Here is a 24196-nt window from a genome sequence, read left to right as displayed (position 1 = left end):
ATATCATTAATGATGATGACGATGTTCTTTTTGTTGCTGATGACGATGATGACGATGATGATGATAGTGATGATGAAGACGCTAAAAATGACAATGATGCTAATGTTGATAAAGTTAACAGTGATGGAGGTGATGTTGAAGACAACGACGTTAACGTAGATGTCTTCAAGATTATGCTGTCATTTGATGCTATCTTAATCAGAGCTGTTGCAGACTGTAAGGTAAGATCAGTTGACGATGGATCTTCTAAAAACTTCTCTGTAGTAGATGAATATATTCCAACCTGCCGAAGACTTGTAGTGGATGCACGAACATGGAAATTCTGTCCTGGACTGATATTGGTAGATGTAGCTGAATCACCCAGGTTTGTTTTGAAAACAGCTCTCGATTTTGCAATGGAACCTTTGTTGTCAACTTTATCCGTAGTTGATGATGAAGATGTAACAGTTGATGAAGCAGATGAGAGCTTATCAGGTCGGTCGGTGGTAGAAGAGAGAACGGAAAATGAGACAACTGACGGTTGTTCTCTAGAAGGCAATAGCTCTTGAATGAAGGACGGTTTACGTTTTGTTTCAGTTAGAGTCGTACCTGCTGTACTAGGAACCAATGAATCGTTATTCCAAGCTGAGATTCCTAGTGAGGAATAATGTTCAATGAAAACTAAATATCGCAGTTTTAATGTATATAAAAAAATGGATTGTACACGATCAACAGTGAAGTGAAAGATTGGTCGTAAATCTTTACCATCCAAACATACCAGTCCAAGGGTAGTATTTTGCAAGATCTGAGCTAACAATTCTGCCCGCGCGTATTTTTAACTTGGCACAGAGTAGTCTTCGTAACCTTTATTACTCTCCTTTGTGAAATTAAAAATGGCTTAATCGATCTAGAAGTTATTTATCCCGGTAGGTTTTGCAGACTTAGTGAACAAATCATAGTATTATTCAAACACCATACCGTATAGGGCTAAACTTAAAATATACCTGACGAGGTGTACGGTCTATACGGCTAAATAGTTCATTACTTTTCCCTTGAAACCCAACTGATTTAAACCAGCAGGGTCTCATTAAGCCTCATAAGACCCAAAAACACGATCTTTGGCTCTATCGAGAGAGGTTTTCATTACATCTTGGGGTAGTAATTACTATTCAAGTGGCCGATGCTTAGTCTCAATCAAAGCTTATATGCTTCTGATTTCGTATACGAACGTATATTCCAATTGTAAAGAGCCCCTGCGCGCGATGACGGTCGAGATTTGTATTCATTCCGAACCAAGCAAGGTATAACTTAAGGTTTTGGTTTATCTTTTTGTTCGAGTAAGTTTTCAATGCCGATAGACTAATGCTTTTATTCTGATTTTTTTTTTTTTTCATGCACGATCGATATTTTCAGTCTGGTTCAATACACGGATACACGTCACCATGCAATGTGGTCAATATGTTCCTGTGATTTTCCGCTGATATAGTTTATGAAGTACTGAAAATTCCACTTTTCTCTTACATGCTAAATCGCATTACACCCTGCCGCTTTCGACAGGTATTCGATGGAACTGTTAACCATGACTACAGTCGCTAACACCGCTGAGAAATACACTTTAGATAGGATTTCGGTCATTGTGAGTGATATACACATTGCGCAACTTATCACTGCAGAGGTCAGAACTAGCTAGCTCACGATCACTAAGAAACGGGCTCACTAGATGGAATTAAAATCATGTATTACCTAACAGAGGACTGTAAGAAATGCTTCGATCGCTTATATTACCCGATTGACGAGGTAACATCGTAATGAACTCTACAATAATATATATATTTTTAAAACTAGATTGAAGTAAAACTCACTACTTATTAATACGATCATAAATGGGTGGAGTTGATCGGGCGCTCGCGCGACTGTCCCTTGCAAGTCTTACAAAATTTCTGTCTCATTTGTGTCAGTTCCAAATTAATAGAATATCGAACTTTTTCTCGCTTCGATCTGATATAATTGCTCTTGTTACGGTGTCCCAGACATTTACTGTACAGCTCATTAGTGAAACTAGTTATTCAGTTTAAGTTGCAAGTTATAGCCCTACTGACTTCTTGCATAACTCTAGTCACTGAAATGATACATATGTCCTACCTCTAAAAAAGACCGATAACACCATTGTAATAATCCAAAGCGACCAGGTGAATCTACCCATTTTCGGGGAAAGAGTTTGATTGCTCTTGATCCACCCAAGGAGTTAGCTTGCAGTTCACGAAAGTTCTCTACCCTTTAGCTTAGGTTTTACAGACAGAACTCAACTGAGATGCTTTAAACTTTCTCACGAGACCTTAACCCCCTCAGGGTGTCTGAAACTCGTCCATTCCTCAGACACAGCGGGAATAATTGTATCATTGCAGACGAACTGATGAGCGGAACAACTTGAATAAACACTGATATACATATTATGTGAAAATGCAATTATTGTTTCCCAAAAATAACGCTAGCATTAATCAATTTAATTAACTTAAACTGTCAAAACGATAAATAGCGTAGATAGAGTCCCTTTGTCATTGTCTGGAAGGGACCCATGTATCAGACACATGATAATTCAGTAGCATTCCTCTGACTACCAAAGAATCGAAAACCTACGAGGACTAACTGGAGTGAGAAATTCATTTTTGACCACTTTACAATTAATTCCTTCTTTCAGTCTAGCTTAGCATGTAACTTGACTTTTCTTAGCGGAGACGGTGAGCTTCAAAGTGTCTCCAACTGCGCTTTTTTAAAATGCCTTGTTCTCACTCCTCCAATATTTCAGTGAATACATCAGATGGTTTGATGAAAATTTTAAATTTTATTTTACGACGGCGAGGCTGAAAGTTCGTGGTCTCCTTCGTTCATGCATCGGTTGGTAAGCGGCGGCAATTTCAGGTCTTTTTTCAACCGTTACAAGTAATATTCTTATTATAATCAGTCACCAGACCAAACCAAGCTTGCACAAGAAATCGGGTTCATGCTTAGGTCAAGATCTTAAGCATCGCTAATGAACAAAAGGAGCTGATGTAAAAGCGATCTATTGTAGTAAACCAATAAAATTGTGTTTATTGCACGGATCTTAGTGGTGGTCTTAGCTATTGCTTAAAGTAGTCCTATGAGTTGGCCGTGCAACTGGAAAAATTGGATCATAGTTTGTAACATACGAAAAGTATACGGTTTTCAGAGACTGCAAATGATAGATTAGGGCCCTCAGTTTCGTGGACTGTTAGTTTATACCAGGCGTTTGGTTAGCTGGGAGCAGCGAGAAAAACGACGAGAGAGAAGATTAGGGGAGGGTTTGGTGCTACTAGCACTCCTGTCGTCCTATTTTCTCTTTCGGCGTTTTTTCATTGTTCCCCAACTAACGTAGCCAGCAGGCTCCGGCTGGAAGGATCTGACCGCGGCTGGAAGGGCCGAGAAGGAACTGGCTGAGAGTGAAGTGGCCGAGGGGGAATGGGATGGGAACTGGGGTGTCCTCTCTCTTTCCCCCTCTTTCTTCCCTCTTTCTCTTTGCCCCATCCTCGACTGAAGGGTCACTGAAGAACTGTTCACAGGCTACAACTAACCCAACTCCTGAACCGAATGCCATTTCTCCTTCGAAGGAAGTATGCCATTGTAAAAGAGGCATTCAAAGCATTCACATAGAAAAGACTGATTGGCTTAATTGCACCCTGCTTTCTCGTATGAACTAGACAAAACGCTTTCTTTAGAAAACTTTCTTTAGCGCACAGGTCGCACAGCGCACAGACATGAATGATTGCTAACAGCTGTACTTCAAATGAATTCACTCTAATATTTATTCATCTAAAATTCAAAGAAAAAAAACACAAAATTTTGCCCCAAAATGATTGTTATTTCCCTCTATCAGTTGTCATGGTCGGTAGGCGGGGTCTTATGGAACGGGCCGGACGGGGGGGCTAATAGAGAGGAGAGCAAGTAAAGCCATACCACACTCTCTCAGAGACAGGGTGAGGTAAGATAGAAGAAAATTTTGCTTCTATTCTCTCCGGGTATTCTCTGTCCAGGTATTCCCTCACCCTTTGACGATGGCCAACAAGTACAAAAGACAGAACCTTTTATGTTGCTACACATAAACGAGCCCACGATTCTCACTCTTCAGCAGATTGCCACACCATAACAAGTGCACGCAGTAGTTCACAAGCAAATCCGCTTGTCGGAAACCTGAGTCTGCAGGTTGTGTTTCCTTTCTTCCTGAACCTGTCTACAGGTTTTGTACCTCAAAAACTTCAGCCTTTCTCTCAGTTTAGATTTCAAAACCCCTATGTCAGTAAGAAAATAACAAAAGGTATGCCAAAAAGTAGAAGTCGGAGTCGCTCTCCTCATGGCAGAGGTAAGCTTTTGAAAATGTTGTCAATCCGTTCTGAACAAGTTAGATTTTGCTGATAATTTTAGCTTAGTAAAATATACTACTTTCACATGGTTCTTTGCCAGTTTTTACGGAACGAAGACGAAGTCGATCACGATCAAAAGAGAGGAGGAAAGATGGTGGTAGGCTGTGACAGGTTTTTTTCATGGCAGACACTTTCTAACTTTATTACATGTACCTGGTGAACATACTTGTACCATAATGATCTGTTTGTTATGGCTCATTTTTAGAACGCAGAAGAAGTAGATCAAGGTCACCAAAGCGACGAAGGCATCGATCTCTTTCAAGGTACAGTGTAAGCTTAAGCTTTAAAAACTTGAGGTATTTCAACTTGTCAGCTTGTCAGAGATTAAGAAGGTGGTATGTTTTGCTCAGAACACCATGCCTAAAATAAAAAGCCACTGTATTTTAAATATTGAAACCATTAAAAATGTTTCCTTTCTGCTGTTTCAGATCACCTTCCCCACGAAGGCACAGAAGGCAAGTTCTTATCCTGATGGGACAGTGTCTGTTTTAGGCCCCATTCCATGTTTGCACATATGAAAATTTTTTAGAAGTTGTATCCCAAAGTAGGTCACTGGCATGCCAGCTTATGACAAGGATTCCATTGACTGCATGACATTACATGCCAAAAACTGTAATCATGTAACAGTTCACCAAATGGTTTTGAAACCCAAACCAAAAGTCTTTGGTGTAACATATGTAAAATGCACCCTTAGCCTAATGGTTAATGAAGTGGCTTCTGGAACAAGAGGTCTTGGTTGAATCTGGCCAAGGTCTTTGTGTTCTGCAAAGACATCTTGCTCTAGAACACTCTTTAATTAGTTCTTTCCATTTAAAAGTTTGAATGAGCAGTAGTTCAAATGATCCAGGCAACAGGACAAAAACAATCTTGTGGAGTTTCCTGCACTGTGTGCAAAGAGAGTCAAAGTTGAGCTAGTGGATTCTATCCTTTGCTAACCCGATGGGGAATTGAAGAATGTCTGGGGAGAATTTTTTATGGAAATTCAAATTGAAGAAGGACTGCAAGAGATACAGTATTGTATGGCAATCTTGGAAATCACTTTTTTTCCTCAGGGGTATTTTGCAGTATGCTGAATGTCGAATGCCAAATGCACTGTTTGTTTGCATTTAGTTTTACTCTCGTTTGCCTGTGGTTAGCTTTTATTTGAGGACAACATTGTGTTGTATTTAGGCCTTTCCAACAAGTAAAAAAAGGTACCCAAAGGGTACATGTGTGGGATACCTCATTTGTATTGACGGACACAGTAGTGTGGGATTGCAAGCAAACATGAGTGCAACCAACCGCAGGCAAATTGTGCATTTGGTGTTTGGCATTCTGCATTTGACATTAAGATTTGACTTGCTGCAAAGTACCCCGTACTAAATAAGCATGTTATGTAGGAAAGTAGTACTAATTGTAGCTGCTTCATGCTTAAATCCAGGTACAAGCCCCAGCCAGCACTCAATTTTGAACTGATAAATTTATTACAGTGACAGTACATTGTTTCTAACTGCACTGTGTTTTTTCACTGGTTATAGAACACCATCCCCAAGGAGAAGGAGATCAAGGTGGGGACTGAGCATGTGAAGATACCACATTTAAAAAGTGATCAGTTGCTGACAAAGGGAAAATAAGCTGAAGCATTTCTGTTCTGACTCATATTATTATCCCCATAGCAGCAGGTTATTTGAGAGTGAAAACTTGACCAATTTAAGGAAATATCCGAAGAATTCTCATGACTCAATTGTACATGTATTAGAAAAAGATACAATTTGCTCCTGATAATTAATTTTGGTCTCTCTTTGAGATTGCCTTTGATTTAAAAAGTACAGTAATTTTTGAAATTATGCAAAATGACTTAATGATGTTATAACATTAGTAATTGACTTCAATAATGTCATATAACATTACTGTTGTTGTCATCAAAATTTTATAACAGGTCATCATCACCTAGACGTTCTCGAAGATCACGCTCAAAGTGAGTGCGTCACAAAGCTATTGCTTTGAACTTGCAGCTGTAGCTGAAGCATTTTTTTTAGAATGTGATTAATTAGGTGTCTTTTATAAGCAAAACAATCATCATGCTAAATCATACAACTAGTGAGAAACAGAGCGTAGAAAAATATATGGTAGTTTTAAGATGAAATTGTTACTGTTCAATTTGTGGCAACCAAATAATTAACTGAAAAATACACCTTGAGAAGAATTTCCACTTCATTTCAACCACTATAGTGGTCTCTGCAGCAATACTGGTTTGATGCGTACAGTTTCCAAATAGGTTGGCCCTTATTTTTCATTCTCACTGCTCCAAGACTGTCCTGGCATTACAACTCCAGCAAGTGGACAAAGTGGAGTATAGATTTCTAGGATACCTGTGACTACTTCGCGTTGCCATCTCCATTCTCTAATTTCAATTGATGATTAAACATTGAGTTCATACTTTTAATATGCAGGTCTCCCTCAGACAAGAGGAAATCTGATAAGAACACTGTAAAAGCAGAAGATCAAAGTGAAATTGATGGTGTTGCAGGTATGTGCATCCCGCTATCTATCACTTTTTGCCAAATAACTAACTGTATAGGGACAAGTCTTATGTGCTTAGTAGAGCACTGATGGCAACCATGGGCAAATTTTGCTTTTTATTTCAAAGACACCCGTCCGAAATTTAGTGGTACTTGTGAAATTTGTGTTGAATTGCATGTGCAGTAGAATTCATTTGCATGACATATATATAAGGGTTGTGGCATAGCATGTCCCTGTTTATCAAGTGTACTAAAAATTGCTGTAAGACACATAGCTGCAGTGTAATCCTAGTTTCAGCGTACACATAGCTCCAAACTTTTTTAACTTCATTATATCTGATCTGAAAGCTGCCACGTTTGAAGTATCCTCGCAAGAATTGTTAAACATAGCTTAACTGTCTTCGTCAGTGATTGCTACCCTAGATTTAACTGAAATGCGCTGCAAAAACTAAGAACTATAAAATTCTCAGTGGAAACTGTATCACCGAGCCAACTGGTATTAAAAACTGGAAAAACAATTTCCCTGATTATTTTGCAGACTGGGGAAAAAAAATTTCATTTACATATAAATCCACAAAGGATAATAAATTAAGACAATTCTCATTCGGGATACTGTACAGAATAATAATGACCAAAAAGGAGCTCTACACATTCAGACTAGTTGAGGATGAAGCATGCACTCTTTGTCTCTGACCAGACTCTATAGAACATACATTTCTAGACTGTACCGTAACAACAGCCTTTTACTAGAAAGTCGTATCATGGTTCAACCACGAATATGACACCGATATTACACTTTCAAATAACCAAATAACCTTTAACGACATCCCCGGTTTATCTCATCTAACCGATTACCCAAGATGCAGACTACACCTTTTCATCATTATTCTAAAACAATACATTTGTGCCTGTATTAAATGTTTGGACAAGAAACCAAACATGCAGGAATTTCAAAGAAAAGCTGTATTACAATGGCAAATAGAGAAATGCGCTCTTCCCTAAGTCACAGTTTTTCTCGGGAAGCTTTTTTTTTCTGATTTAACTAGCCAATTGAAACAACACACTAAACCAAAAGCCCAAAATCTCATCTTTTTCCTACCAGCCCTGTCTCTAAATCTACTTTGTAGTGTTAGTAGAAAGTAACTAAGGTGTCGTTTTGTAAAGTACTTCAAGTAGTTTTAAGTAGGCAAGTAAGCGCAATTAAAGAATTGTGAGCTTTTTATTGTAATGTAAGTCATGTTTTGTTTAGCAGTGTAATGTAAGTAACGCTGTAAGTGACTGTTAGTAAGTGACCATTAGCAATGTAATAATAATATTATTGTAAGTAACGTGACTGTTAGTGACCTGTAGTAAGTAACATGACTGGTAGTGACCTGTAGTATAAGTTTAAATATGTACTAGTGATTACTAGTGATTAATCAAATAACTACAGTAATATAATAAGTAGAGAGATGTTGAGTAATGTAATGTAAGGGTGTGTTTCTGTAAGAAAATCCAAGATTGGATTCTTAAATCTGCAAGAATCTGAAAACGGATTTTGCATTTCTTTACTAAACAGATCAATCCCAGATCTCTCGGATCATGATGCGTCAAAGGAACTGAAGAATCCACCTTGGGAGTGGATTCTTTGGTTCCTTTGATGCACCATGATCCGAGAGATCTTGGATTGATCTCTTCAGTAAGGAAATGCAAAATCCGTTTTCGGATTCTTTCGGATTTATAAATTCAATCTTGGATTTTCTTAAAGAAACGCACCCTAAGTTTAGTCCTGTACGAATGTTTCTTTAAATTAAAAAAAAATTACATCTCATGTTCATTATGTCATCAAATGACTGGGACCACATGATTTATTCAACAAGGAAGATGAAAAGCTAGATCCACAAGAGACCTTTGTTAACCTGTGGAAATAAGTAATCTTACATTTTAGTTATTTCGTGGATGAAATTTCATAGTTTTGACCATTTTCATATAATGCAGCTTTTATGAAGGTCTTTATGCATGTATATTGCCATTCTTTTGACATAATGATAAACTAAATGTACTTTAGGTCACTGTAAGCATTTATGCATGTATGCTGTATTTGAATGTTCAAGTATACGGTATTATATTTTATGTGCAGAGTCATTTTCTGTCTAATTACTGTTTATACTTTTGGTTAGATTGTCATAATTGAGGTTAGACAGTACTAAGAAATAGTAATTTCCTTATTATTCAGATTTGAAACATCAATATTATCGTTAAGTACTGTTATAAATATTACATTGAACTTTCTTGACTAGATGGTGAGGAGGTTCATAATGAAGATGAGGAAGCCATGATGAAAATGATGGGATTTTCTAACTTTGATTCAACAAAGGTTATTACTACAAAACTCATTTTATGCTGTAAACTGTAGAAGAAATATTGGGCTATAAACCTTTGAAAAATTGCCAGTAGCTGGCCCAATTTGAAACTACCAGGGTTGTCAGAGTTTTTTAACTGTTTCCTTGATCTTTCTACTGTGTCAACAACTGACAAGATCACCTGTCAACATTTAGAGCCCATCATCCACACTCAGCTGTTACAGGTGTTTCAGGTTACAGCCCTTAATGACAGCTCTGACTACACTTAACCTCCCTGAGGCAGACATGGCTGCTGCACTGGACCTAGCCACTGTTTTCCAGGGGACCAGTAATTACAATTTCTTTGTCATGCCCAATTTTTAAATAAGAACCACCCTTGAATAAGTGCCACATTAAGTGACAAGACTTCAATACTGGGGTTAATAATGAACTAACAACTATTTTCTAAACTTGCCAGGGTAAACATGTGGCTGGTGCATGTAATATGAGCTCTGCCAGTGTAAAGAAGGCCAACAAATACAGGTGAAAACTCCGGACTATAATGTGTGCATTTAGTATAATGTGTATGCTAAACCTTTTAATCCTGTTTATTGTATTTCTAACAGTATATCTTAATAGTTCTTGTGTCTTGTGCACCTCCATTGAATTGTCAGCCCCTTTAAAGTAAAATTTTGGAAATAATTCCTTCTCCATTCTTGAGCATTCAAATTTACCAACAATATATATTTACATCAATGGAAATTACCTATAAAATTATGATACGTTGTTGATAACTACAGTCCTTAGTGCACTGAAGCTATTAAAGGGTTGTTATGTAATATGATGTGTTATGAATGCAGAAGATTTTAATTTAAAATAGAAAATGTTGGGAGAAGATTTTTAGTGGACCTTAGGCAGAGCACCATACTCATATAGGAAAGAAAAGGAAACCCATGAATTTATTTTGTCATGGTTATCATGGTTAGTGGTATTGCTTGTGGGTGCACACGTACGACAACGACACTGACCTCGCACAATATGACAGCCATACTCTCGCCAGTAGGTTGACCAAGACAGGCTTGGTGTATAGCATATGTCCATGTTATTGTCAACTGACACCTATCAAAACAAGGTGTCCACTGACCAGTGTCACGTGACCATATCGTGGGCTCAAGTTATGAGCTCATTGCAATCACATGTTTTTTTTGAAGTTGACAGCTGACCAAGTGCAGGTTTTCGATTGGATTGTGGGCTCAAGCCAGGTTAACTTGTAATCAGGGCTGGGTTGTTCGAAAGGCAGTTAACTCTAACCCAGGATTAAAAGTTAACCAAAGCATAAATTTTTCTGGTACAAAAATGTTTTTACTACTTATGTTTTGTGTAGTTTGAGATTGATGAGACTCAAGACAGAATAAAAACAGATACAAAACTCAAATCAAAATTCTTGTATATCCATGGTTAGCTTAATTGAGCTTTGAACAGCCTGGCCCAGGAGCACCACTTTAAGGCTAAATCTTCACGTTTAATTATGTCCTTGTGTCTCTGAAAAATCCAGATTGCCCTTTCTTCAACAATTCACAAAAATGACTTATGTTCTGATATTCTCCCTGTATAAGCAAAGGTATATAGTCACAGCTTTAGCATTATTTTGACCAGAAATGCACCAAATTGCTCATGATGACACATTAGCCTGTTTATTTATTTTTTTATTGGTACATGACTGTGCAATACTGATTTCCTCATTTTGGGAATTTTCATTTTCAACAGACAGTACATGAACCGAAGAGGAGGCTTCAACAGACCACTAGATTATGTCAATTAGTTAGCAATTTAAAATAGATCTATTGGAACATTTCAAGTTGTCCTGTTTACAACTGGGACATCTCCAGTATTGTCCTTGCAGTCGTTTGGGTTCCTTCATGCATGGTGAAATTCTAACAGAGACAAAGTCGAGGGAAACATCAAGTCCCGAAGGAAAACAAATTTAACTGTTTTCCAAAGGGCCATTATTTATTTGCCACTGGTTTTAGATTTTCTACACCTTGTAAAAATGTGACAGAAAAAAAACACTAGTTTGACTTCCTAAATATTTTATTTCCAGTTTTGTACTCCGAAGATATCCAGGGTAATTACGTTATGCGTTAAGTTCTCTTGATTATCTCTCCTGATTGGTTGACATTTTCTTCTTAATTTTGGAATAAACAGAACATATCTTTGAAAAAGGCTTCATCATTTCTTACATTTAAAGGATAAAATGTGAAAAAATCTTTAATGTATAGACTGAAAATCATGCTACCGGTAACTGGGACAAACCTTTTGATGTAAGTTCTGGAGAAAAGTTCCCTTGTAGTAACCTAAGCATGTATTTGCATTTTACAGGCCGCTTTCATGAGAATTGAATGATTCTCCTTAAGAAAAAAGTGTTTTCTTTTGTGCAATGTTTTGAAAAAGCAATTTGCAAAACTGAGTGGTCCATCTTAGCAGTTGTATGGTAAAATCTAGACTGCTCAGGGAACTAATCAATTCTCCTTTTCATCAATGGACCAATTTGCCATGTAACTATATAACTTTATAATATACATAGGACCCTACACATGCTCTGATTGGTCAAAAACCCATGTTTTATCAGAGTATAAAACATAGAAAAAGCGTGTATTATTGCTTTTTGTCACATTACCTCTATATCATAAAGCAAATGAAGAAGACTAAGCTGTGTATTACACTGTGATAAAGCTCCCTGGACACAGAAATGTGGAAAACACTTGCCTGCAGCTGGTGATTTCTACATTTCCTTCGCGTGTCTTCTGAATTATTATATAAAAGCAATTTGATTTACGAATTCTTCTCTTGTTCTTCCAACATCCTGTGTGGTTTATCAGCCTATAAACCATAAAAACTTGTGGTCTATTGCTTAATTTTACTTAGAGACTGCTTTGTGCAGTTTTTCTCTCTCCCTTGATTTTCTCTCACACTATTCATAATAATATTTTAACTTCAACACTGATGTGAAGTTAATTATTAATTAAATCATCTACAGTCCCATCTTTTTCTCTATTGCAATGTTCTGTACATATTTGTTAAAAGAATATAGATATTCATTTCTAGTTTTGAAAATAGTAAAATCAACATTTTGTAGCACTTGGTCAGTCATGCTTTTTTGTCTGAATGTTCTTTCCCTAAAGTAAGACAGTTGAACCTCTCCATACGGACACCTCTGTAATACAGACAGTTGCCTATGTACCAACAAAATTCTCATACATCTCCTTAAAGAAATCTCTATAATATGGACCCTCTCTAAAACGGACAACAGACACTTAATCTTGGCCCTGGGGAGCAAATTCATACAAATTTAACCTCTTTATTACAGACACTCCAGGGACCAGGTGCTGATAATTTGTGATATGTACCATTTCCTGTCAGCTGTTACACAAACATTGACAAACTGTCGGTGTAGCCTTGAAAGTGACATCATCAAAGAGACTACTCCAATACGGACACCTCTCTAATATGGTCACTTCGCTCTGTCCCTTCGGTGTCCATATTAGAGAGGTTCGACTGAAGTTTGAAACTGGAGTATCCTCTGGAGTTTCCTCTGCTATTTCTGACCGATGGTCTGGCCTACCCAAAGCATGGTGGTACTTGGAGTGTTCACATAATTTTTTCAATGTGCGTGCATCTGGTCAAAGATTGATTAGCTGGCATGTGGCATGGGAAGATGCTATTATTTCAGCTGGTGGGGTCTTGGCACAAGGAAAGTGTGGTTCCAGAGACAAATTTGCTTCTCAGATGCCTACACAACCCTGTTGATGTTTCTACCAATTTCCTGGATAAGCTCAAATGTTGTAAAAGTTTCTCTGTAACTCCCTGGGATATATTTTCCATGCCCTTTGAATGAGTGGAGATTGGGAAGGAGGGTTTATCAAAATAAATTAGATGTAAGAAATGCTTTGGAAAATATTATCTTTATTTAGTGATCAAAGAGAAAAAAAAAACGAAAAATAAAAGGAAATTCAGTGGACAGCCAACATATATTTTGTTATTTTCTTGAAATTGACTTGCAAAGGAGAGCAACTAGTTTGATTAAAACTTTAACATGAATGCACACTAAAAATATAAATAAAACTGATGAAAGGAAATTAAGCTTTATTTTGTATTTTAGGAACAAGTTCGTGGTAGTTTTAGTTTTTTGACGAACTTCCATATCCACGTAATTTTTTCTCAGACTTTTTGTTTGATCTTGCCCAGGTTTCCTTGAGTGCGTGCTATTTCCTGATCACAACTGTTACCTTTGATATCCGCCACGGCTCACCCAAAAATTTTGAAACAAGGAAATGACGAAAAAACAACGGAAAGATCCGAGCTGGAAAGAAAATCAGGGTGACATTTTTAGATTAGGGCCCAGTCTTCTCTCACAGCTCAGTGGTTATCAATCAAATATTTATGAGTTTGTGATCGAAGAAACTCTAAAATGGCGATGGAGGCTGCTCCAACTTCCCCGCAATTAACAAACTACGCTCCGCAAAATACTGCCACGGTAACTCACACGGTGCCTGCCTCGCATACAACAGTAAATCTTATACAGCCTGAACAAGGGAAAGGTCTTTATATTGTCGATCCTTCCCAGCAACATGCGTTACAGATGTTCGGAAGTCCCGATCAGAGAACCTTCATGGCGAACCCCGTTGAATTTAATCCTGCGGCCGGAACAATAACAACAACCGCTGTTTCTAATGGAAATGGACAAATTACCATGGTAAGTATTATTAAAATGGCTTACAACACTCAGCAAGGGTTGTAGTCCAATAGCATTCGAGTACAGAATTGGAGTTTGCGAGAAAACGCCGTCTCGTGTGTTCGATCTTTCTAAAGACGCGTACCCCGTTCGTCCGTCGGGGCACTTAACGGCACGAATTCGTCGCCAGAAACACGTACAAACTATCACATTAGTGGTTTCTCGTGAGCTTTAGAGTTTACCAGGTCTCTGGAAATTCAACCTGTCGGCTAAGTTGTGAATTTAAAACCGTCCAATCGAGAAATATCGCTGGAACTGCTTCGCTATTGGTCTAAGCGCTGGCAATGTGCATGACTGAACTTTTGTTTGTATTGAAATGAGTGAGCACACATATAAGCACGGAACGGTACACGGTGGATTTTCATATACCAATCACGTCCAAGATATTGGAGTATAGAAAAGACGAATAAAAAAGCTACAGTTTCTCTTGCGAAAGCTTTCCTTTTAGCTTCCGTGAACCAAAACTCACGCCTTGCATTTTAATGAACACAGCAGATGTTTTTCGTTGTCTGCAGTTCTATCGCACTTCTCCCGGAACACTATTTATGTGACTCGGTAGTTCACGCTTATGTGATTTGTGGTCTATTTTCACGTCAGTATATTAACAGTCTTCCTCAATTTTAGGGTTCGAAATTTAGCACAAATCGATAAAAGTAAACACTGGTGACTTTTACAGTCATTGTTCGCCAAAGGCCGGAAGGGATATTTTTGTAAGTTCGCAGTTGATATCATTTTCATTCTCTTCACGATCGTGTACGTTGCAGCTTGACTGATAGAGTTTTAAAAACTTTCATATCATCATTGGCTTTTGTCAAAAAATTGAGTAACAGCTGTATACAGGTGTTAATTTTGTCATATCTGACAAATTGTACACTGTAATGTGAAAGCAGAGTTACACAAAGCAAAACCTTCTAGAGGGAGAAGACGACAGCAGTCTGGAAATTAGAAAGTTTTTAAATAGTTTCATGGTTTGGCTCATGTGCAAGCTATGGCATGGGTATAAAGTGCCTTTTTAGCTTCTGCACCGAACCACATGTAGTTCAGCAACTGTGGGCTACAATTTGTGCAAGCAGAGTGACTAATGCCCAGTTTTCTTGGAGGATATCAATGGATTTACTCAGAAAAATGTTTAGTTTAACTAGTGTCATACATCAAGTCACAAATAAATATGCGAGTGTCCATCATTATTCGGGCCAAAGGATGTATTCTTGGCTACTCACGTCTGATTGGTTTATAAACAGTGGAATTGAGTGGTGCATGGGAGTTGGAGCATACAAAATTAAAAGAATTTTCATGAGAAATATAACATCTATTGGTGCATTTTCATAACTGAGTACAAAATTTTTTGAGGAACATTTCCTTGAGATTCATTAGCTGGCTTGCAGTAGAGGTTTCTTGAATATCCTGGGTACTTTAGGTGCATTCTGAAGACATCAAAATGAGCTGCAAAGCCATGACAAAAAAAGCCTTGTACAGTGAAACCCCGCTCTACAGACACCCACTTAATACGGACACCTGCTTCTGATGGACAGTTTTCTTTGTCCCAGCAACTAAAAAGCTCATATATTTTCTCTCAAATTAGCCTGCTTAATACGGACACCTGGATAATGCGGACACTTTATCATGTCCCTTTGGTGTCCGTATTAATGGGGTTCCACGGTATAACAATCTGCTCTTGATGAACTTTGATTTATCATGTCAGAGTTAAACCACTCTCTCAGCATGTGCTCTCAACGGTTAGACAAAGACATTGCAAAATTGGTTCTTCAATAACTTATTCCATAGAGAGTGTGAAATCATGGTATTTCAAGGTTGATGCTAGTGTTTGCGTGATTGAAAACAACAACTGACGACAAAAACTGCCATCATTCCATCTCATCACGTGCCAACGCAATGGATCTTTGACCATAGTTTGCCATACATGTACTTTGTAACAAATCAAGAAATCAAGAAACCTAGAGTGTGTTGAACTCCACCCTCTATCTCTTCATACTGCATATTCATCTTTTCTTCTTTATTCGTCTTTCCTTTCCCATTCTTGAAGGATAGGGGTGGACTTTGCAATGTACATGATTTATTGGGCAGACGTTCGGTTGCTTCGGTCATCCAGAGCTATTTCTAAAATCACATTTGACCTCATACGTGTCCAACTGTAAATTGTTGCAGTAACAAACTACAAACTGTCACTCATTGTTTAAATGATTATGCAAATTTATGATTTAAAATTACATTTATTTTTGTTTTGAAATATTGTGTTGTTTTTGTTCCTCTGTATTTAACCAGATGAATGGACAAGCTTTAGGAAGTCAGAGACTACCAGTTGCCATGGAAACTTTGGATGAACCACTTTACGTCAACGCAAAACAGTACCACAGAATAATAAAAAGACGGCAAGCAAGAGCAAAGCTCGAAGCTGAGGGAAAAATACCAAAAGTTCGAAAGGTTAGTTTGTATTTTTGTTGAATTTCACTAGTACAGCTGTTGCATTTCTTTGCAGGCATCACCGACAAAGTGAAAAAAGCTGAAAAAAGTAATGTCAAATTTGGACTCTTTCAGAGTTCACTTCTACACTAAACATCATGAATAACTTGAGGAAATTGAAGGCATTTGACTTACACCTGTAGCGAATAGAAAAATAATTTGAAGCGTAATGTTCTTTCCAATTAAAGAATGTGTCAGTTAGAAAACATTGTAAAAAAGTGATTTTTTTGTTTTGATGCATTTTGCAATAACAAATGCGACTAAGTCATATTTTGTAATTGTAAAAAGCATCAAACAAAAGAAGCACTTTTATCAATTGAAACTAAAAAAACCCTGGTACCTAGAAACCACACTCTACACATGAAAGAATATCTAGAATTATCAGCAGCTCAGATATTGAGACTTCAATGTTTTACTAGTAATCGATAATATTAACTTGTATGTTTTTTGGCAACAATTTTTTAGAAATATCTCCATGAGTCAAGGCATCAGCATGCTTGCAGAAGGAGAAGGAGCAACGGGGGTCGCTTTGTTACCAAACCTGAGCAAGAACCAGGAATACAGGATGGTGGAGTAGGAGATGGCCAAGTATTCCAGGAGGGCATGGTACCATCTCAGGAACATGATCCACAAGAACAGGCATACAGTGTTGTCCCAGCTCCTGAGCCGAACAGAGTACAAATGACGAGTCAGGCTCCTGAGCAAACAGAATAAGGTGATTATAGCCAAATATTATTTATATACTGCTTCCAGATGGCTCCTTAGCAATTCTGAGAAATAAAATTAAAATCGAGGAACATAAATCTAAGCCACAAATAAATATGTGAGAGAGGGATGTTACTAAAACTGGTAACGGGGAACGAGGATTGAACAGGGAGTGGGGAACCGGGAACGGGAGTCTGGGAACAAGTGTACAGCGGTAACCCACCTAAGAATTCAATATGGCGGCAAAGGAAAAGAAAAGGGAACAATTTGGGGAAATGTAAGGAAGTGTTACGGTTGTAAACTTTAGTTTCTACCAGCTGTGCCTCAAAGTCCAATATGGTAAGTACTGAGAAAAACAAAGCACGAAATAGCGCCTGGGGAGAAAATCGAATCGGTATTATCACATGCTACCCCAATGGGTCAGTACCAAACCTGAGTAAGAAATTCAGACTGCAGACTGGGTACAAAATGCAGACTAGGTACAAAATGCAGACTGCAGACTGGGTACAAAACGCAGACAGAGAATAAAGAATGTTTTTCATCTGATACATGACAACATGTCATCTAAAAACATACCGAGTGTCACGCAGTCGCTTTTCCACGGTCATCTTTCACCAACATTAGCATTATTGTGGAATATTCCTAGCTCGTTTCTTCATATATTTTGTCTTTAACAAAGCGGCTGGCCAGGCCACAGGTTATTTATCTGCTGCTCACCTGATTTGCCAGCTGACTTGCCGATCTCCGAAAGGCCGCCTTTCTAGCTTCCGAATGCGAAGGCAGCAGACGACCCACGTTCACTGATGCTCATGTGTTATGTCACTTGTCCTCGATATCATATTGCGTGTTGCTATTTTTAAATATTGATATGACAGCTCGCGCACAAAGTGAGAAGATATGAGTAGACTATGAAGGCTTGAAATTCTGTGTAAGAAAGACTGTGGCCTGACCGATTGGCGGACGTAGCTTGTGATAATACAGGATTATACCGATTCGATTTTCACCCCAGGCGCCATTTCATGCTTTGTTTATCCCAGTACCAATCGGACTCTTCTCTAACAAGAACGTACTGGGCCATGATCTGGTGGCACAGCCGGTAGAAACTCACGTTTACAACTGTAACACTTCCTCACATTTCCCCAAATCGTTCCCTTTTCTTTTCTTTTGTCCGCCACGTTAAATTTTCACGCAGGGTACTGCTGTAAACTTGTTCCCAGACTCCCGTTCCCGGTTCCCGGTTCCCGGTTCCTGGTTTCCCATTCCCTGTTCCCCATTCCCTGTTCCCCATTCCCTGTTCCCTGTTCCCTGTTCCCTGTTCCCCGTTCCCCGTTCCCTGTTACCAGTTTTAGTAACATCCGTGAGAAAGCCACCTATTGTAGCTACATGTACCGTTCTGCATGAAAGTAATGCAAGATATTAATAAATTGTAAATTTTCTTAGTATTGTTAAATTGTAAGTTATGTTAGCACTGTAAGTAGAGTGGGTAATTTTTGTATGTAATGTAATGTTATTGTTGCAATAGAAAAAAAAAAAAAAAAAAAAATAAGGTGTTTATTATTGTTGTTATAGTTAAAACGTTAAGCATTGTGGCTGCTGCATGTCGTGTCATTTTCAGGAGACACTGTGTAAGACACACTACTACATGTATGATACCTGGATGCCCTTCTAACTAATGGCTTAGTCATACAGGGTATTTATAAAATCAGGGTGACTAATGGATTGACCTTATTCTGGAATAATAGCATATTCTGGAATATTCTATAAGAGCTATTTCATCTGCTTGTGGAACAATCCAAGCATGTGTTATTTTAGTGCATTTGGAAGCAACCCTTTTAATTGCTCGCACCAAAGAAAAAAAGAAAACGAAAAAGAGCACCTCTTTCATTCTCCTTCCAAATCTGAGAGTATGGTTATTTAATGAGTAAGTACAATACAACATGAAATAACATGAAATGTGTAAGTACAATACAACATGAAATAACATGAAATGTCGTCAAAATTCCAGAATTGCTTCCAGTCTGTGGTAGATACTTGGTTACTGGTAGTTTAGGGGTTAAACTGTTAAATGGTAATGTATTTTTATAAACAGAATTTTACACTCTTGCTCATTTCAACTTTGCTTTTCTTTTTCAGATACCTATCTTCTTGGCAAACAATATTATAAAGTTGATACGTGTAGAATGCTTTCAAGTGGTGGTCATTGAAATATCCCTTAAGTAATCTGAGATTCAGTATGTAAATACACAGTCACAAGCCTTATCACTTGGGATGTTCACTGTATACCACAGAAAATAATGGAAGAATTATTTTATTCTGTACTGAGTTTTCAGTAGGAATAAACCAGTAGCTGTGATGGGTGTGGCACATCATGGTAGAAAAACAGCCTGTAGGATACAGCTAAAGGTGCTTTGGTTTTTGCAGCCTTCTGAAGTTTGATTGTATCCTCCAGAACTTGGGGAAAAATTTAAGAGTTTTAGTCCTTTAAGTCCAGCTCCAAATTATTCATACACCTAGAGCTGTTCTCTGTATTTGTCGTCAGTATTTTCAAAGCTGTACATGTATGCTTTGGTCAGGTTTTTTATTATTAACTTAGGCTTACATACTCAGGGTTCTCAGATTAAGCAGCGTAAAATAATGGATTAATGTACATAAATATAAATTATCTTTTACTAGAGTGGTTTTCAATTGAGTGTCATAAAACCAAAGCCAAAGTAAAAGCTCAAGGCAATCACAAAGGACAAATGAGACTATCCAAGGAACCAATCAATATACAAAATAAAGATATGTAGCAGACTGTCACAAAGTGCGAGCTAATCACAATGGTCAATTCCCTCTATGAGATTTGCCTGCAGGGAATCATGGTAGTTGTATTCGTAATCTTGGTCTGGATATTTGTTTTGATGAATACAACTACCATGATTCCCTGCAGACATGTCTCATAGAGGAAATTAGCCATTGGTTTTGGTTATACCTCTGATTGGATGAAAACGTGGAACAAGTTTTTTAAGCCAATTGTGAGGCATGGTAATGCAAAACCAATTACTTTTTGACACTCAAGTGAAAACTGCTCTAAGTACTTATTAAGTAGCTTATATCACAGAAAACAAGTTCAGTGGTTGCACACAGACGGCCCTGTCAGAATGTCCTTGCAGTCAGCAGTTTTGCCTCCTACAGTAAATTATTTGCCACCTACTTCACACTGAAGTTCCTTAATCCTGAATTTTAACAAATCCATCTGTGGTCTTCACTGCTTTCTACTTCTGTTATCCTGCATTTTGACAGGGCTGACATAGAACTGTATTATCTTATTTATGCAAAATCAGCTACACATGATAAATGACATACAGAGATACTTTAAATTGTGAGTGAAATACTGGAATAAATGTATAGTGACACAGGCCAATAGGCTATTTCAGAGATTTTTTATTTTCAGAGTTACCTGGTGTCTCTATTTCAAAAGGAGTCTTTGTGCAAAACCTTTCTAAATATGAAAATAAGTTTGAAGACATGATTGTGAATATATGATCTTTCATATATTCACCTGTAAAATAAGTTTGATTTGCATGAAAATGAACCTGTAGGCGGAACTCATTTCATATGTGTGGTTTCACACAAAGACTTGTTTTGACACAGAGGCAAAAGGCAACTCAGAAATGGCCTATTGATGATTTTTTTTTTTACCTAAGCCAGCTGTGTAATATGCTAGTTTTTTCTTCATTGGACATTTTTTCAATTTCAAATCTTTCAATGACTGGTATTGTGACAGGTTTTTTACTCCTTCCCACCGAAGCATCTCGCAGATTTCATGGTGTTATTTTTCTTAGCAATCTGTATTTCCAACTTGTTCATTTATAATTATTATTTAGAAAGTGGTGTAGAAAGTGGTGTTCACTGATTTCATTTGTATGGCAACACACTTTGGAGAGTGGTCTTATGCACAATCTTGAAAGTTAGAACCAACTTGCTCAGTCACAGTATGACAAACAGTATCACATAACAGTATTTGGATGGTCGCCCATTAGATTTTCATGTACAGACTTAAAAGTTGTATTTTTTTTCTTTTGGATTGCTTCAAAAGCTACTAGTTACTCTGTGTATTTTTGACTCTTGAGTGCTTTTACATGATGGCCATGTTCACATCTTTGAATTATGGAATTTCTCTCCTTTGGGAATTGAGTTCTTGTGTTATGTGAAAGAAAATGCTCTGACTATTCTCTTTAATCTTTAGAAAAGTAGTTTACTGCTTTCCTGGTGGTATGGGCCCATGGCCAGGAGAATGGAAACAAATTATTAGTTGCGTGGGTACTTAAACATTGGTATGATCTGTGTGGGCTAGCTTGTATACACAGTTACCAGCCTAGTGGACATTTCAGTCTGAAACTCAGGCTAAGGATTGTGTAGTAAAGGCAAAAGTTGGAAAAACTGTCTTGCATAGTAGTCAGTATAAAAGGTGTCAATGCTCTTGTATTATGCATGGATATAATTTCAAAACAACTGGAGTTAGCCTGCGAACAGGCTCCCAGTAAGCCCGAACGAAGCGAGGGAGCCTCCCCTGTCCCCGCCCCGATCGCTTTGCTCTCCAAATTCTTCTGTTTCATGCCCACCAAAATTTTTTTCCGTCCTCACCAGGAGCCTGTTTGCAGGCTAAACTGGAGTCTGCTGCCTCATCATCAGTGATATGAATGCAACACATCAGTGAGATGAACGGATTTTGTTTTTTTACATTTTACCTCCACATATTTTCAAGAACATTTACATCGTGTAAAAAATGTCTATTAGGCAATTGGGTTGTCAACTTAACAGTACACTGTTTGAGGTAGGAAGAGGTTGCCTTGCTCTGTTAGACTCTGGACACTCAAACCATAAATGCTTGAATTTTTTTGTACATTTTTTTGGTAATTACGGCATGAAGGCTCCTCATATTAACAGAAGTGTTTCATGTTCTAACGCCAAATAAAGGCTTATCTTTGTCATCATGAGAAGAGCTCTCATGCTGTAGCTCCCCCCCAAAAATGTACAAAAATGCCAAGTGACTATGGTCTGAGTGTCCTTAGTGTAAGGTTGTCTCAATAATTGTGACCATTCTCATTGTAGTGATTTCACAATAGATTTGTCAAGCCTCCTTATAGACTCATTGAACCTTCAGTGTCTCTATCATTCAAGTTGTTGTCCTTTGTAAGTTCCTATCTTGATTCAATATCAGTTTGATACAAGATTTAGGGCTGTAATAGATTCTTTTGGCAGTGGCTATTTGTGTAGGAAATATACCCCTATCGTTGGATGTTAAGTTTTTTTTTTTCTGTACTGGTAAGAAGCCATGACTGTGTCATTGTAATTTATAGCAGAAAATAAAGTGCATTTCTAAACAAACTACACAGTTATGTATCCATTAGAAAGAGTGCAGCTTAATTAAAAATACACTTGCACCGTTTTTGGCAGTTTTTGGAGTTCTTGTGCTGAAAGATTCAAGCCTGTAGGGGGGTGGGGGGTGGGGGGGTGCTATAGAAAGTTTTACATGGGTAGACTCTGCCCTGACAGCCAACCCCTTACCCTTTTATATTCCATTTTGAAAGAAAAGGTACCCCTTTCGTACACCTTTAATTGAAAAAAGGTCCCCCTTTCACATGCTTTTATGACTGCCCCCTATTACGAATAAATCGTCAAAAAAGGAAATATTGTCATTTTCATGTAGGGCTTCATAAATTAAATTATACAGCCATAAGGTGCATCAGGCGGCAGATTTCCCTTCCGTTTTATATACCTCAACTTCTGAAATCCTGACCCCTTTATATACCTGAGGACTGAAAAGATACCCCTCCTGGGAAGAGCCTCGCCGTGTAGGCCATTATTGGGAGTACCCCCCCAGGAGTAGGTGTTGTATAATTTGGATAAATTTAAATTGCTTATGAGGGAGGCTCTTCCCTTATTGTCCAGTGAGTTCTTTAATGCTGTATTTAAGTGTTCTGCGTATTAAGTGCAGACTTATTTTCTGTTTTAAACAGTCAGCCCTTTAAAACAAGGATGTTTCTTTTCGTATTGACCAATTCAATCGTTGCATAGAACAGGGATTGCTTAACTTCAGGGAACTTGGTCCCCATCTTGACTGAATCAGTGCATTAAAACAGGGAACTTATAGTTCCTGGCTTGACCAATCAGTGCTTTAACACAGGGAACTTAGTTGCCGTCTTGACCAATGAGTTCCTTACACATGTAAAACAGTGAACTTGGTTCCTGTCTTGACCAATCAGTGTTTTAAAAGCAGGGAACTTACTAGTTCCCATCTTGACCAATCAGTGCTCTAAAACAGGGAACTTAGTTCTTATCTTGACCAATCAGTGTTTTAAAACAGGGAACTTAGTTCTTATCTTGACCAATCAGTGCTCTGAAACAGGGAACTTAGTTCTTATCTTGACCAATCAGTGCTCTGAAACAGGGAACTTATTACCGTCTTGACCAATCAGTGCTCTAAAACGGGGAACTTAGTTCTTATCTTGACCAATCAGCGCTCTGAAACAGAGAACTTAGTTCCCATCTTGACCAATCAGTGCTCTAAACCAGGGAACTTAGTTCTTATCTTGACCAATCAGTGCTCTGAAACAGGGAACTTAGTTCCCGTCTTGACCAATTTCGTGTTCTAAAACAGGGAACTTAGTTCCTGTCTTGACCAATCAGTGTTTTAAAAAAGGGAACTTAGTTCCCGTCTTGACCAATCAGTGCTCTTAAGCAGGGAATTTAGTTCCTGCCTTTACCAATCACCGGGACCAATCAGTGCTCTAAAGCAGGGAATTTAGTTCCCGTCTTGACCAATCAGTGTACTTAGTTCCCGGTTTGACCAATCAGTGTTTTAAAACTGGGAACTTAATTCCCATCTTGACCATTCAGTGCTTTAAAACAGGGAACTTAGTTCCCTTCTTCACCAGTCAGTGTTTTAAAACAGGGAACTTAGTTCCCGGTTTGACCAATCAGTGTTGTAAAAGAGGT

General features: G+C 38.0%; 3 protein-coding genes across 3 annotated transcripts in view; 2 read left to right on the top strand and 1 right to left on the bottom strand.

Annotated features, from left to right (window-relative positions):
* LOC110049800 (uncharacterized) overlaps positions 1-2386 on the bottom strand; it is a 6418-nt gene extending 4032 nt beyond the window's left edge. The window contains exons 1-2 of the mRNA XM_089291703.1: positions 2122-2386; positions 1-633 (exon numbers count right to left, since the gene is read on the bottom strand). The exon at positions 1-633 is cut by the window's left edge and continues 2504 nt beyond it. Of these exons, the coding sequence (XP_089147829.1) occupies positions 1-633; positions 2122-2182 (694 nt within the window). The 5' untranslated portion in view covers positions 2183-2386. The remainder of the gene's footprint in view (positions 634-2121) is intronic.
* Positions 2387-4166: 1780 nt separating this feature from the next.
* Positions 4167-12372, top strand: LOC110049917 (uncharacterized). Its single transcript, XM_020755769.2, has 10 exons — positions 4167-4354; positions 4456-4512; positions 4621-4678; positions 4844-4870; positions 5933-5962; positions 6334-6372; positions 6848-6924; positions 9196-9272; positions 9716-9780; positions 11005-12372. Exons 1-10 carry the CDS (start codon positions 4312-4314, stop codon positions 11057-11059), a joined length of 528 nt encoding a protein of 175 aa, XP_020611428.2. The 5' UTR covers positions 4167-4311; the 3' UTR covers positions 11060-12372.
* A 1289-nt stretch (positions 12373-13661) lies between these two features.
* Positions 13662-22646, top strand: LOC110049907 (uncharacterized). Its single transcript, XM_020755759.2, has 4 exons — positions 13662-13990; positions 16313-16471; positions 16976-17225; positions 19349-22646. The coding sequence occupies exons 1-3, from the start codon at positions 13706-13708 to the stop codon at positions 17222-17224; spliced, it is 693 nt and encodes a 230-aa protein (XP_020611418.1). The 5' UTR covers positions 13662-13705; the 3' UTR covers position 17225; positions 19349-22646.
* Positions 22647-24196: the final 1550 nt, after the last annotated feature.

Source organism: Orbicella faveolata, unplaced genomic scaffold, assembly GCF_042242905.1.
Source record: "Orbicella faveolata isolate gen_17 unplaced genomic scaffold, um_ofav_v1 contig_1, whole genome shotgun sequence".
NCBI classification, from domain to species: Eukaryota; Metazoa; Cnidaria; class Anthozoa; order Scleractinia; family Merulinidae; genus Orbicella; species Orbicella faveolata.
The sequence above is the reverse complement of the archived record's forward strand: the minus strand, read 5'-3'. Positions and strand labels throughout refer to the sequence as shown.